This window comes from Canis lupus, chromosome 11 (genome assembly GCF_011100685.1).
Source record: "Canis lupus familiaris isolate Mischka breed German Shepherd chromosome 11, alternate assembly UU_Cfam_GSD_1.0, whole genome shotgun sequence".
NCBI lineage: Eukaryota > Metazoa > Chordata > Mammalia > Carnivora > Canidae > Canis > Canis lupus.
Genome location: NC_049232.1, coordinates 6,341,314 through 6,356,961, shown reverse-complemented (window position 1 = coordinate 6,356,961; position 15,648 = coordinate 6,341,314). Strand labels below are relative to the sequence as shown.

At 47.9% G+C, this 15,648-nt stretch overlaps 1 protein-coding gene and 1 long non-coding RNA gene across 2 annotated transcripts; one reads left to right on the top strand and one right to left on the bottom strand.

Annotated features, from left to right (window-relative positions):
• Window positions 1-1,486: 1,486 nt before the first annotated feature.
• Window positions 1,487-12,459, bottom strand: LOC119873855. Its single transcript, XR_005366530.1, has 4 exons — window positions 9,346-12,459; window positions 6,525-8,622; window positions 6,215-6,363; window positions 1,487-2,626 (listed from the first exon to the last, which is right to left on the bottom strand). It is a non-coding gene; the product is annotated as an uncharacterized LOC119873855 (long non-coding RNA).
• On the top strand, window positions 5,788-7,899 carry LOC111097990. The gene is made up of 2 exons (XM_038551857.1): window positions 5,788-7,439; window positions 7,656-7,899. Exons 1-2 carry the CDS (start codon window positions 6,841-6,843, stop codon window positions 7,726-7,728), a joined length of 672 nt encoding a protein of 223 aa, XP_038407785.1. The 5' UTR covers window positions 5,788-6,840; the 3' UTR covers window positions 7,729-7,899.
• Window positions 12,460-15,648: the final 3,189 nt, after the last annotated feature.

The following is a 15,648-nucleotide window of genomic DNA, read 5'->3' as shown; positions in this document are numbered from 1 at the left end:
CAGAACTGCACAGTGTGAAGAGGAAATGAGGCCTGAAACACACTGAGGTTTACCCCTTTGCCTCTCTCTCTATGCCTCTCATGAATAAATAAAATCTAAAAAGAAAAAAATAAAAGAAAATCAAAGGCTCATTAGTTCACTACTTTGTTTTGACTCTGGTTCAATACTTTTAACTTTTGGTAAAGGAATAGCCATGCTAGATGTCATAGTCGGGGAGGCCTGGAGTGGAGGGTCAACATGGGGCGATGACACTTTCCACGCTCAGGGAGGTCCCTGAAGTCAGAGGAAGGATGGCAAAGCGAGATGATCCATTTTACCCACAATTCTCTAGCCCCACGGTGGGCGCCCTGCAGTTACCCTTACAGGATAACACTCAGTGGACCATATATATGTGTTTCGATATCTTCACCTACTACAAAGCCAGGCAAAAGGGCTTCTCAGATCACAGACGTAAATCTCATAAAAAATAACAGGCGTGGAATGTGAGAAGCAGTTGTCACCCCAAGGGAGGCACCGGGAGTAAGGCCGCAGCCTGAACGTCCAAGTCAGGAAACCTAAATTCAGAGCTTGACTGTTTCAGTCACCGGCTGCAGGATGTGAGTGGACTTATTTCTCCTATCTTTGGCTTTAGTTTCCTCATTTCTGATAGTAGATTAGCACGCCAATCTCCCCAAGTTCTTGTGACAGTTCAGCTAGATTATTTCATGTACGTAGAGCCCTTGGCTCACGGTTGGCAAATGCTGACTGTCACTCCCTCCTCCCCCCTTGTGCCCCCCTCAAATGTACAGAACCAGGGAGGAAGGGGAGCCGGTGGCCGTCAGGAGAGGGCGAGGCGGGGCGCAGGGATGTGCCTGGCTGTGGTTTTTGCAGGGAGCAAGCTGCAGCTACCCTCGCCTTCCAGAGGGGAACGCTTTGCTGTGCTCTAAGGGAAACCAGCTCCTTGACATCATCTGGCCGCGAGGAGCAGACACCACGGAGCGAGACAGGTCGGGCAGGGCAGAGAGATCTGGGCTGAGACTGGAGGCCAAGGCTGCGCTTCCCAGCCTGCTCCGCCCAGGGGCCTCTCCCTTGCCTCAGGACGCATTTTGGATTCTTCCTCCTACGGGTGTGCTCTCCAGCCCACGGGCCTGTGCGGCAACCAGACTCCAGGCGATGAGCTGGACTGCTGGCTGGCCACGTGGCTTGGACGCCACCGGACCCTGCAGTCTGGCGGGACGGGTCAGCTGCAGCCATGGTGCGGGGCATCTGATCCAAGCCTAGAAAGGAGACGTCTGTAGGCTTGCTCAGGAAAATGAACATATACATAAATATACACACAGACCAAAAACTGGAGCAGCAGACCGAAAGGTTACCGGTGATCTTGCCCCTTGGGGTTGACCACTGTAGGTGGATCTGATCTGGAAGTGTCTCAATGCTCCCTTGTTAAAAACTAAATTACCCTGTACTCTTTTTTTTTTTTTTTAATTTATTTTTTATTGGTGTTCAATTTACTAACATACTCTTACTGCTTTCACAAGTTTTCTTTTGGCCTAACGAGACACAGCGCACATTTCAAGACAATTCAAGGCTCTTGGTTCTGGAGGTGCCCCAGATTTTGGAGGTGAAGGGGGAGCCCTTCTGGAAGATGGTGCCAGGTCCTAGGCCCAGACGTGGCCTTCAGAGGCCGGTGCTGGTGAGGAGTGTCAGTCACATGCTGTTAGGAGCCAAAGAGCTGACCCTTCCTTGGACTGAAGAACTCAGCAGAGAAGAGGGATGAGGTTGTTGCATCTGGATTTCCACGATCAGAGCAGGACAGGCACAGACAGAGAAATGCACAAAAGAGCCCCAACCAACCTCATCTCTCCAGTGCCTCCTCTTAATATACTCTGGGCGTCTTTCCCCAACTGCAAGGCCTCTCAAGGGCAGTCCATTCTGCTGGCCTCTGCATTTCGAAGAAGGATGAGGTGGGGTTTGTAATTACCCCATATCGCTATGAATTAGAGTAATATTCAATTAGTACATCGTGCATTTAAATGATTTATTTATGATGCATAATTGATAAAGTTCTGTGTACACAGCTTTGCTGAGTCACTTGAAAAGTTTCAAGGCCTCAGATGACGACTAGGCTTTCTCTCAGCACTTGGCATCCTTGCAACCTGTTCTTCTGGGACCTGTTCCACCAGAGACCTTGTCCTTCTTGCAGGCCCGGGTCTGTGACTTTCAAAACCAAAATGACTGCATCTCAGCTGCTGAGAAGCCAGGGCAAGTCCTGGTATTTCTGCTGCCACCTCAGGAGGGAAGGACGGTGTCAAGAGCAGGTGTGGAAGTGGACCTCGTTCTCCAGGAGCTCACAGAGCAGAAGGGAACGGCTGGCCCAAGTGGTGGCCCAGTGAGGGGAGGTCTCCCAGCATGGCTTGTGCTTCCAGCTCCGGCTTCAGGGACGAGGGGACACCTGGATGGCTCGCCTTCCTGTCACGAAATTTCTCTGACAGCCTCCACTAGTCTCAAGATGGCAGCCCAGGCAGGCCGAGCAGGCGGAGGAACTGGGCCCAGGGCAAGTGGGGGCTGTCTTGGTTTGCTGGGGCTGCCCCAGAAAGGTACTGCAGGCCTTGAGAAACAGAAATGTCTTTCTTCACGATTCCAGAAGCTGTGAGATCAAAATGTAGGCAGTGTCAGCTTCTTCAGAAACCTCTCTCCTAGGCTTATGAATGGCTGTCCTCCCCCTGTGTCTCCACCTGTTCTTCCCTCTATGTGTCTGTCTGTGTTCTCATCTCCTCTTTAAAAAAATAAAAAATAATAATAAAAAAAGGATTTTATTTATTTATTTGGCAGAGAGAGAGAGCCCATAAGCAGGGGGTGAGGCAGAGGGAGAAGTAGGCTCGCCACCGAGCAGGGAGCCAGATGTGGGACTCGATCCCAGGACGCTGAGATCATGACCTGAGTTGAAGACAGATGCTCAACCGACTGAGGCATTCAGGCGCCCTTCATCTCTTCTTTTTATAAAGTCACTGGTGATGTTGGATTGGGGCCCAGCTCATAACCTCATTTTAATTTAATTATATCTTTAAAAGCCCTCTATCTACACCTACCACTTGCAAGAAACAAAAGCCACCTCAAGGGCCGCATAGGTGTTACACAAGCAACGTATGTAATTTTTAATTTTCTAGTACCCACAGTAAAGAAATTTAACAGAACCTGATAAAATGAATTTTAACAAATATATTAATTCAGTACATCCAAAATATTTTTACTTCGACATGGAATCTTTATGAAATGAAAATGTTTAATGAAATTTATATATACTTATATATAAATATATTATAAAATATTAAATATAATGACAATGTTATAAATATAATAATGTAAGTATTATATATTGTGATAATATGTTATTCATAATATATATGGAAAATGATAATATATCTATTTGTGTATCTCTAAGGGACTCTGGTGTGGGGGCCTCCAGTCCCACCAAGCACACAATTAAAGTCATTCTCTGGATCATTCAGGTCCTAAGGTCATCTTTTTCTCTGTAATCTAAATTGAGTGATTGAGGTGCCTGGCTGGCTTAGTCCATAGAATATGTGACTTTTGATCTTGGGGTTGTGAGCTCAAGCCCCATGTTGGGTATAGAGGTGACTCAAAAATAAAAGTCTTTGAAAAATATAAATAGGGCAGGTGGGTGGCTCAGTTGGTTAAGTGTCTGCCTTCTGCTCAGGTCATGATCTCAGGGTCCTGGGATTGAGCCCATATTAGGCTTCCCGCTCCATGGAGAGCCTGCTTCTCCCTCTCCCCCTGTGGCTCCCTTGCTCATGCTCTTTCTCTCTCAAATCCTGTTATATAAATAACATCTTTATAAAAAGAAAAGAAAGAGAAAGAAAGAAGAAAGAAAGAAAGAAAGAAAGAAAGAAAGAAAGAAAGAAAGAAAGAAAGAATAAAGAAGAAAGAAAAAGAAAAAGAAATAAGAGAGAAAAGAAAAGACAAACAACAAAACAAGAGAAGACACAAGCTAGCATAAGAAGAAATCCCGACAGAACGAAAGACCTACCTCCCCCGGCCTTCATTCATTCCTCGAAGCAGAATCCAGCATCACCCCCCCTCCCGCCCTCCCTACCCCCTCCCTCAGCCCTCCCAACTCAGAAAAAGAAGAAATAAGAAAAAGAAAGAAAGATTGTTTCTCTAGAATCCCAGCTCTGATGATCTTGGAGCACAAGGACATATTTGCCGGGAACCTGTGGATGTGCCCCTCCTTTAGGATTTAGGAATCGGGGCAGGGTGGGATGATCTGCCAGCCTGAGAAACGTGCCAACGCCCCAGCACCCTGGGGCCTTAGCCAGCAGCCGGCACGGTGGAGGCAGGCCAACCCCGACAGCATACGACCGTGTCCAGCTCTGTTTAGTTGTCAAGATAAGTAGTGCGGGGCGAGCACTGTGATATCCCCTCGCCCCTTACAGATGAGCCCGCTGAAGCTTTTGAAGGCAGTAGGACTTGTGGAGGCCGCTCATGGCGGGGAGGGACGGCTTCGAACCTGGGTCCCTCGTCTTTCCAAAATCGCCGCTTTTCATGGTGCCCAAGGTTGCAAGGACTCAGATTTCAAAGTAATTGCCTTAGAAAATAGAACTCTAAGGTTAGAGGCACCTGGGTGGCTCAGGCGTTGAGCGTTTGCCTTCAGCTCAGGTCGCGACCCCCGGGGTCCCGGGATCGAGTCTCGCATTAGGCTCCCCGTGGGGAGCCTGCTTCTCCCTCTGCCCCTGTCTCTCTGTGTCTCTCATGAATAAATAAAATCTTTTCAAAAAAAAATTAAGGTTAAGTGGGAAATACCGTTGCTGTCGCGTTGGCGGATTATTCGGGGCCCGCCGTGCAGTCCTGCGCACCTGCAAGCCTCCGGTGCCTGAGCAGGCCTGCCCGGCCGCGGGGCGCTGGGGAGGGTCGGGCGTCTGCCCTTCCCGTTGGGCTGGGGGTCCCGGGGTCGAAGGGCCAGCAGAAGCCTCAGCGAGCGAGCAAGATAATTAAGACGCATCCTGGCGTCCCGGGGCTCACCCAGGCTTCGCCCACGAAGTCCTGAGCCGGCGGTGCGGCCTGCAGAAGGAGCGCCCCCGCCCCGCGCCCCGCGCCCCGCGCCCCGCGCCCCGCGCCCCGCGCCCCGCGCCCCGCGCCCCGCGCCCCGCGCCCCGCGCCCCGCGCCCCGCTCCGGCCTCAGACCCGGCCGCCCCGCCCCTGGGCCCATTACGAGACTCACGCGGGTGGGTCTCAGTTTAATTATACTCGTCAGGCCGGGGATTTGGGGAGCTTTAATTTAAAGATGGTGTTGCTTTTCCTAATAAAATAAATCACTTTTGTGTTCTGTAAAAAAAAATAAATAAATAAAGACGGCGTTGAATGCTTTTAGATTATTTTAAACTTTGAGGCCCCCCGCAGCACCACGCAGCTTTTATAAATCACAGAGCGACGCCGCGGAGGCCGTGTGCACCGAAGGGCCAGGATCAGCGCAATCCCCAAAGGACGCCACCCCCGCCTCCGCCTCCGCCTGGCCTGGCAGCCGGGAGGAGCTCAGCGCCCCCTCGTTGCTCCCGGGGCGGGGGGGGGGGGGGGGGGGGGGGGGAGAAGGCTGGGCTCCGCCCCGGCGACCCCTGGGTCGGGCTCTCAAATCCTGTATTGCTGCCGGAGGAAAGTGGTCAGCGAAGTTGGCCTGGACTTAAGCCTCCTGGGGCCGGAGGTGGAGATGGGAACGGGTCCTGGAGACGTCCGCGTCCTGCCTAACAGGAACCGCAGAGCTCTGGGCGCTGCGTGCGCCGCGGGGATCTCAACGCGGGATGCGGGATGCGGGATGCGGGATGCCCGCTGAGGGAGAGCTCCGGGGCCTGGGGGCCCCAGGCCTGGCCTGGCGGTCAGACCCCTGCGGTTTTTTGTTTGTTTGTTTTTAATATATACATATTTTTTAATTTATTTACTCATGGGAGACACAGAGAGAGAGGCAGAGGGAGAAGCAGGCCCCATGCAGGGAGCCCGACGTGGGACTCGATCCCGGGTCTCCAGGACCGCGCCCTGGGCTGCAGGCGGCGCTACACCGCCGAGCCACCCCGGCGTCCCGTACACTCCTGCATTCTTGCCACCGTTCTGCCAAGTGACCTCGGGTGAGTCACTTAACCTCTCCGGGTCTCCTTTTTGGAGTCTAACTCACAAAGGTATCGACGCCAATAATTTATGTCAGAATCTAAGTAACGATGCCAGTTACCTGGAAGAGTGGCTGCAAGTGCCATCGTGTGTGATTGAAGTCCTCCTAAAGTGAATGCAGCAGCAAGGCATCTTGAGTGACGGCTCCCAGGAAAGGTAGGTGACTGTCACCCCCCGGGGCCACTGTGTGTGGCTCAGATCTCTCGGCTCCTGGACGGAGAGATGATTTTGGGGGGACAGTTCCAAAGATAGGATGGGAGACTCCTCTACCAAAAAGATCCCACTTGCAGTGAGAAGTGGAGCTAGAAGATTCGGATAGGAACCCCAAGGCATGGGAGTAGGATGCTAAAATGGGACTCAGTATGACTCACTCTTGGTGGAAACTCCAGAAGCTGAGAAGTACTGGTGGACACTAGAAGGCAAGAAAACCCCGATGCAAGGTGGGGTGCTTGAGCACTCAGGCAGGCAGGCCACTGTGAAGATTTGTCCTCTCATCAAAATCTGCCTGGAGGATCCAAACAGGTTGAGGTTACGAAGCTTCCAGACTTTCTTCACAGCTAGGCGAGGGCATGCCAGGCCCTACAGGTCCTCCCTCCTGCTCTAGAGTCAGGAAGGGAGGGGCAGGACTTCCCTCTTTTCAATCCAGTTAAGACAGGCTTCCAAAGAATCCCTTGGAGAGGCTGACCCATGTCTCCCGGGGTGTGTGGGGGACAGAGGCCAGGTCTGACTCCCACCCCAAGAAGCCCAGAGGCAGAGGCTCATCACAGCAGCCTGGTGACAGAGCAGAGAAGTGCACTGAGGGCCGATCCCCCGACCACACGGGCAATGGCCCACAGATCTGACGTGAGACCCCGGGAAGGGAAGGGGCTTGGCAGAACCTTAGACCTGACCCCCTTGGGACACCTGGCGGGAAAGGGGACCCAACAGGACCAGCAGACTTTCATGTGGTCAGGGGTGGAAGGAGAGAAGGTGATGCCCACTGCAGCTGAGGCCTCCTCCAGAAGACAATGCCGCCCACAAAAAAACAACAGAAAGGTGCCTGATGGGAACCCATCAAAACAGGAGGCAACAACGTGGGGCAGGACGCCAGTCAAATATTACCTGTCCTGCCCTACCTCTCCTCCCTCCACTATCTCCAAACCATGGAGGAGCCACAAGTGGTCCCATGAAGTGAGGAAGAGGAAGAGGAAGGACCAGGCAGGAGGACCCTGGGGAAGACTCCAGCATCCTCTGTCTGCTGCCTGTCAGACCCAAGCGGGGAGGAAAGAGAAGATTTCACTGTTGAGGTAGGTTTGAGTTTCATAGCTACGGCAGACTGCATATTTTAATTATGAAAATGAGAGTATTCTTAAAACATAAAGTGACTGGGAGACTTTTCAAAAACGACAGGAAAAACCATGGGGTTTGTCCAAGTGGGTAAAAATTGATCCCTAAAATGGATTTGAAGGGTCAACAGCAAGAAAGAATAAAACTGTTTTTTTTTTTAACCTGGACCCCCACAGAGTTCAGCTCCTTCAGCGTGCCAAGTACGCAATCTTCAGGGACCAGAGTGTGCCAGCAAGGATGACCCTCTAGAACAGGTGTCACTTGGAGAGAGCAGCCAGTCCATTCACTAGCCTGGCTGGATGTCTGAGATGGCGCAGGATGACAGCAGAGCCTCTGCTCCCTGGATGCAGAGCTTGGAAGGATTTGAAGACACACTGCCTCTTTTTGGTCCCTGGATATTTGGTGCATGTCCCAGAATAAATACACTTCTAAAAGTGCTCCATTGCCTCTAACATGTATCTTTGAATCATAAACACTGTTAGATAAAAGGAAACTCATTTCATTTTACTTTATCAAGTATATACTAAAGGCCAGAGAGGGGACTGTTCTTTTGGTGCAAATGACAAAAACCAAGGCAGAAATGGAAAGAAGGAAAGAAGGGAGGGGAAGGGAGGGAAGGAGGAAGGAACGAACAAAGGAAGGAAGAGAGTGTGGGCAGGAAGGAAAGAAAATAAAAAGACAAAGGGGGAACCTTTACTAGCTCAAGTATCTGAAAAGTTCAGGCAATATTCATGCAGGTATGGCTGTATCCAGGAGCTCAATTAGTGTTTTTCCAAACATATCTTTCTCCACTTCTCGGCAGTGCATCCACTTTCCTACACGGGGTAAGTAACCCCTAGAAGCTCTAACCTTGTAGTCTATCAACTGAGTAACCCCAGCAAAAATGAAGAGACTTTCAGTAGGTTTCAGTAAAAGTCACAGCTTGAATTTCATTGACCTTGCTTAAATTGCATGTCTGGTCTTGAGCTGATCATCAGGACTTTAAAGGCTGTGGCCTTGCACTTATGCTCCCTAGGGCAGGGCTGTGGGATCAGCCCCAGGGAAAACATGGCACATGAGCAGGAAAGAGCTGCTGCTTCTTGAAGACAGGGATGTGGGGCACATGTAGGCAAAAGCAACAGGTGCCCGCTCTGGACACAGAATCTGTAAGTAAACAACAAAGCCAGGATTCAAACTTCCATCTTTCGATTGCTAAACCAAAGATTTTTTTGTTTACTGCCATGTCCCTCTTTTTGTTTTATCAGCCAGGATTAATAGGGTAAGTTTGCAGTTTAGAAACTCAATTTATCCCGCCCGCCTAGGTAAAGGACTTGCTAAAAATAAACCCATGTAAACAAAATCATTTCATATACAAGACAGCAAATGGAATCATTGGCCTCATTTTATTAGTATTGTTCAAGATAAGAATTGGTGCTCTAATTTAATCTGACACTAGAGAAAGCTCTAATTTGATAAACCCCTGATTCAGGACTACAGAGCACCCTTGCATTCACATGAGCGAGACACAACGACAAGTCGGCAGTAGAGTCAGATGCATTCTTCGATGTTCTCTGGAGTTCTGACATCCTGTCACAATTAATTCTAAAAGCAGAGAGTTGAATATGGCTTGTGGAAGTGACAGTGTTGTTCATTTGTCAGACAAGAGAACAAGAGCATAAATAGGGTGACTAATGCGAAGTTTGGGGGTTTTCTTTTATTTATTTACTTGCACATAAAAAAAAGAGTTTTTTTTTTCTCCAGAAAAATGACAATTAGATTTTTAATCATCTGTATCCCTGCTCCATAAAACTCTAGAAATTTCAATGAAACGAGTGGCTTCATGCGGGTTATTGGCCAGCCACTCACCCCAATGACACAGTATTTTACCTGAAACACAGAGGTGCAGCAACAGTGGGGAGGTGGGCCCTGATACAAGCAGATCGTGTATTTCTTTACTCTTCTCTTGATCCTCTGCTTCCTGGCTACAAAACTCAGGATTGGAAGAAGTGCAGATCCTTCCCTGCCAGGACCTGGGACGGAGGGAGTGGTCATTGGGAGCTACAGGGCAATGTGCACAGAACACGAGTTATGGTATATGATGCAGGCAAACTGTCGATGGACAATGCATTTTTACTTTATTTTATCTTATTTTACTTTATGTATTTAAAGGCGTCTCCACATCCAGCATAGAGCCCAAGCCAGGCTTGAACTCACGACCCTGAGACCAAGACCTGAGCTGAGATCAAGAGTTGGATGCTGAACTGACTGAGCCACCCAGGCACCCCAGTCAATACATTTTTAAAGAAGTCATTGTGGACACACCATGTTACTGAGAAAAGTGGGCTTTCCTTGACTCCCCGCAAAGAGAAGCTTACCCCTTAGAGTGGTAAGTGACTCGTGCTAACCATTGGTCAATCAATTACCTGTCCGCACAGAAGTCTGACGTGAGGCCACGCACTCGGTGACAGCCTCTTTCAAGCTTGATAAAAACTTCCACCTGTCCACCCAGCTGAGAAATATTCCTGGGTGATCTCATGTGCTGGACTGTGCCCAGGAGATCCAATTTTTGACATTGGGGAGTGTAAAGCACCAGGAACTCGTGCATGGGAGAAAGGTATTCTAGGAGCCCAGAACCAGGCCCTGACCACGCCTGGGGTCCTGCTTTCAGCAAACAGTGCTGCCCCAGGTGTGGGTCTTTAAGAGTGTCACAGCCAATGTGGGACAACAGCTGGAAGGATGAGGCTGCCCAGGGCGCCCTGCACAGAAGGAAGGCTTTGTGCTAGCTCAGTGTGGAAACTCTGAGTCGGGGCAGTGCGGGCTTTCAGATGGATTTCCTATCATTTATCTTCTTATCAAAAGGTTTAATCACTTCCCACTCTCCTGACTGTACGGGAATAATGAGCTTATTCTGTCCCTACCAATACAATGCACAATAGAAACAGTTCAGAGACTCTTCGGCCTCCTAAAATGAATGTCTTATTGTGTAAACATCATTAAAACCACAGGAAAAGGAATGTTTAAAGAAGAAAAAGAAATCTCAGTAATCCCACGCACAGCCGTTGCATATTGCCTGCTGGCGTTTGTGTGCGCACCAAGATGAATTTTACGTGAAAATTAGTTGTCATTTCCCCACGAAGCTGAATATAGTCTGACATGTAACGGACCTGTGGCTTCTGGAGAAGCTCAGTGTGTTCCCCCAGGATTTTCGGCTTCTCTATCCAGAATGAAAAAGTACTTTAGAAACTTGAAAACTAATCGTGGTGGTTTCTGCCCAGAGTTGGATTGCTTAAGTCTTGCTCTGGAAACAGTTAAAAATTGCATTACGTTCCCAGAGGGCAAGGTCTATATTATATACCTTGATGCCTCAATTAGCTCCCCTTCCTCCCTAAACAAAGCTCCTTTCTATGAAGTCAGAGGTATTAAATAACAAAAGCAGCTTGGAACCTGAGACGTCCTGGGAGGCAGTGGCTGACACTGTGCCAGGTCCCATGCAGAGCTGTCAAGTCCTCCAAGTGATTCAGCTTCCCCAGACTCCTTCCTCTGTCCTCTCAGCCTGGTCAGAGTCAGGGTGCTCATCACTCTCCCCACCACCAGAAGGGAGAGTCCTCTGCAACTCACCAGTCCTTCCATCCCATGGAAGAATTTAGCACTGATACTGTCACTTGGGCTGTGTTGAACCTTCCTTCTGGTCATATAATAAGGATGGATTTTATGCACTTGTAAGTGGGTGAAGAGGTATGGAAGCAAATGGCCTGTAAAAGCACCCTGCATCCTTACTACTCAAAGTGTGGTCCTTGGACCATGGGCATCGGCATCCCGTGGGAGCTTATGAAATGCAGAAGCTCAGGCCCTACCCGCTGGTATTGGGTCAGAAGCTACATGGCAACAAGACCTCCAGGTGGTGTGGCGGTTGTTGATCAGGGACCACGCTTGGACATCCACTGCTCTAGAACTAGTCAGGGAATCTGCATACCTGAGTATCCTCCTGAGGTCGTTCCCTATGGGTATAGAAGAGGCGGTTAGTGACCTTTCATTTCCATGATGGCAGAGAAGACCAACAGGCAGGGCAGCACACTTGGGATGGAAAACTTGTGCCCACTCACTGCTACTACCAGTCATCTCCTGGGTCCAGCCTACCCTGCAGCGCCCATCCTCCCCTAACCTCTCCCTCCTCTCAATCTGCTCAGGATTTCCAGCTTAGATTGGCAGGCACATGGGATCCACTTAGTTATCATGACATATACATAGCCAATCTGAACCTTGTGACACACAACAGTATTGACTTGACAGTCTCCTGAGATACATGAAATTAGAATTAACATGAATCCTCCAAAATAAAAAAAAAAATCTATCAATAATTGCATAATTTGAAGACCAACAGAGGTCCTGGGAAACCATTTCATTTTCCCCACATAGCAGGCCACAGAAATGCCTGCCATCTTTTCTCAGGATCTGTAATCTGTGAACCTTATTATTATTTATATGAGTCAAAGAGTTTTGTTAACATCGTGGTGACTATTTTGCCAGTACTAATCTTCACTGATACAATTTATTGTCATCTAAAAGATCCATGAATGGGGGTGCTCACTCTGAGGCTGATAAAAAGCTCCCCCAAATTTAAATCTATGCAAGGGAAGTTAGATGTGGTAAAATGCCACAGCAAAACCCATGCACGCACTCTGACGTGCTATTGATATGGGAAAAGACTCTGCAAAATATTATAGATAATGCTGGGGTGGGGGGAACAGCTTTAAAGCCAAAAGAAAACATAGTAATTACAGATTTATGCTCTGCTGGAACACATCCCTCTGACTTTACATTTATTGCTATGGGAAAGTTTGTCTTGAATTATGCAAGATCTTCAAAAAAGCATCCGTTGCATAAAATGTGACCACGACATATATGAGAACATTTTATTCCTCAGGTCACTGAAGCCAAAAAATGTGTCCTGATGTATCCAATATGATTTCTCTCCTTGTTTGTAGAATTCATCCCCTCCCCTGGGTCGGGCACCCCAGGCTCCCTTCATCCCTTCCCCCCCCAGCGCCGCCCCGGGACCCCACACATCGTACTGCGGGTAGCAGACACCCGACAACATGATCATTTGGCCATTACCACCACCAAGAGAGCTGATTTTTAACTCATTCTCTGTTTTCATTCTTTCTTTTTTTTAAAATTCAGGCTGATAGTTTTTGAACTTTGGCTTTGAGCAAGGCTCTTGGTGGCTCTGCTGGATGGCTGTTTGACTTCTCTTACGCCTCAGTTTTCTGTCTTTGAGATTTGCCCTCAGCCTGACAGCCATTGCTCTGAGGGAGTTGTGCAAAGAGGAAGATGGTGCCCTTCAGGGTGGGGAGGGGCAGGGCTGCAGCCGTGTCACTGGAAGTAGGAGAGGGTATACAGGTTCATCCATGGTCCTGTGTTCCGGGGTGAGGGGCCATCCGAGGTGGGACACAGCCCTCACATGCCTTTCCCCTCTGCAAGTGAGACATGTAGGGCTGTATCTCAGGAGAGAGGTGGGGTGTGCCCTGGAGTCTCTCTTGGAAGTGGCCAGTTGTAATCATGACTGAAGGAGCTTTGACTATTAAGAGGTGACCATAGGTTGAAATCAGAGCTGTGGGAAACCCTCCTCAAGGACTGAGAGAGGTGGAGGGACAAGGCCCCAGATGGAACAGTCCCTTTGCTTCCTCCTATGGAAATTCCTCTTTGGCCTCTACACCAAAGGAAGTCACAGAGGCCAAGAGAGAAAGAAGTGTTGAGTTGAAACATATTAAACTGCCATTTTTAGACACCAAAAGGTTGACTGTTGGCAATTTCATGTGATTTAACCAAAATCACCCAGTGGAAGGGGTGGGGAGGGTGTGAAACCTTCTAAAGTTTGCCTGTGGCAAGAGGTGGGCATGGGAAGAGTGGGGAGAGTGAAGCTAGCTTTAGGGAAGACCTCTGTCTGTCTCCCACCATGGTGGAGGCTGCATAGAGTGGGGCAGTGGGCTCTGGAAGTTACCCCATTCCCTCTGGGTGGTGGATGCCAATGATAGAGGGGATTTTTTTTTTTTTTTTTTGAAAAAAAAGGTTAACTTATCTATTTGAGAGACAGAGAGAGAATGAACAGAGGAAGGGGCAGAGGGAGAGAATATCTAAGCAAACTACTGCTGAGCATGGGGCTTGATATCATGAGCCATGAGATCAGACTCTGAAGTCAAACCAAGAGTTGGACGCTTACCTGACTGAGCCACCCAGGCACCCCCTCAGTCAATAGATTTAAGGCACAACTCTAAATCCTCCTCACCCTGAAATAATAATACACTATGTGTTACCTAATTTGAATTATACACACATACACACACACACATACACATACAACTCTAAATCACTCTCTGATCACTGATGGCAGCCAGGGTTAAGAACTTCTGTAGCAGATATGAAAACTTGTGCTAAAGACCTGTATCTATTCATTGAAGGGAAGACAGTAAAGATTCACTCCAGTAGCCTGAAACAATTCTGGAGGATTAGAGGGGATTATTTCTGCGAGCTGCCGCCATACCGCTACTGCCCTCAATCACACTGCCTTGTGATTGATTTTCAGGTAATGACCCTGAAGACAGGATCAGGGACAGTCTCCTAGTCTTCTGTGTGTTCTCAGCACCTTGCCTGGGTTCCAGACGCCCACTGGAAGCTCCAAGAAATGGTTACTGAATTAAAGCAGAAGGCTACTGATTATATGGCATTCCTATGGAGAGCTAGTAGCTGGAAATCTTCAAGACTAAGGAATGGGATGCAATATTTCTTAAAAGAATTAGATGACAAAATATATTGTTTTCATGGAGCATCTCCCAGGATGATTCTCCCAGAATGTATTTTGGTCCTTCAGATAGGAGTTAGGCTGAAATATATCTATGTATGAATTATGAACAATAAATTAATAAACTAGATTTCAAGATAGAAATAGTAAAATACAGGAGGAGAAGAAACTCTTTCTAAAGACCTGAGAACTATTTCAGGAGCACCAAGTACATATAAATAATTGATAGAATATTAATAATAATTTAATTATTCATTGAAATAGGTTCCTTAAAGATATGGATGAAGAAAGACTAGATTAGACTAGTTGAAGACATATACTTGAAAATAATAGGCTACTTGCTCCAAATATATTCTAACTTTTCAATAATTCAAGCTAGTTGTACCATTTTATTCCATACTTAAAGGTTTTAATCTATCTACTTAATTCACTAACTCATTTGAAAATATGTGAAAGGTACTGTGTTTGGTATCGTGCGGCTACAAAGATGAATCAAGGGAATTTGTCCTCAAGGACATTGATGAAAAGAGGTGGTAAGCCAGGTAGATTCGATTAAATAAATATTCTTCAACATAGAAAGGGATCTGTGGTAAATGAAAGTGCTAGAGTTTTCTGAGGGAGAGAGGTTGCTTCCATCTGTGGGAAGAGAGAGGTCTTGGTGTTGAGAATTCTTTCTGGGAAGGAGATCTGTTGGTGAGGATGGCTGCTGATGGCAGAAGGAAAGAGCATCCTCAGTGGGCATCATAGACACAAGCATGTTTATACAATCAAGTCACCAAGATTTGGAGCTGGATTCAGGCAGTGCTCATGGGTGCATGAGAGGTAGAATTGACAGCTGGAAACCCATAGAACCAGGTTGTAAGAGGCTGTACTGGAGAGTTCTGAGTTCAAAGAAATAATGTGGATTTTGGAAATGTGAAATTCTCAGCTCTGCTTCATCTGCCTTGGCATTAAAATGATCTACCAGCCAACACCTGAGAGTAACCAAGGACATCCTGGAGATAGGCACCATGTGGTTTGCCACGTGAGAATGGGAATGGAAAGCACCCTTTGGGTTCCTGCCATTTAAAATAACATAGGAACAAAATTAATGAGGGCAGATGATCTCAGTGTGAGGACACTGGGAAATGTCCTGGCAATATCACATCAACCTCACTTTGGGCCATCATTAATGGAATAGCGTGATGAAGAGGTGTCACTACATGAGTGGCATATGAGCAAAGGAAAAACAAACACGGTGCTCAGGGTTCCGATAGATTATAGCCAGTATTTCCACTATGATTCAACACCTCTCATGCGTTCTCATTTAATTTTGGTATCAATCCCATATATTACATTATTCTCATTTTAGACATTTCAAAAGGAAACCGAGACTCGGAATGGCCTAAAAA

Coding starts and splice junctions, on each gene's coding strand:
- LOC111097990 (XM_038551857.1), top strand. CDS start 6,841: ATGTCTCCCGGGGTGTGTGGGGGACAGAGGCCAGGTCTGACTCCCACC. Junction 7,440..7,655: donor GAGAAGATTTCACTGTTGAG/GTAGGTTTGAGT, acceptor GGACCCCCACAG/AGTTCAGCTCCTTCAGCGTG.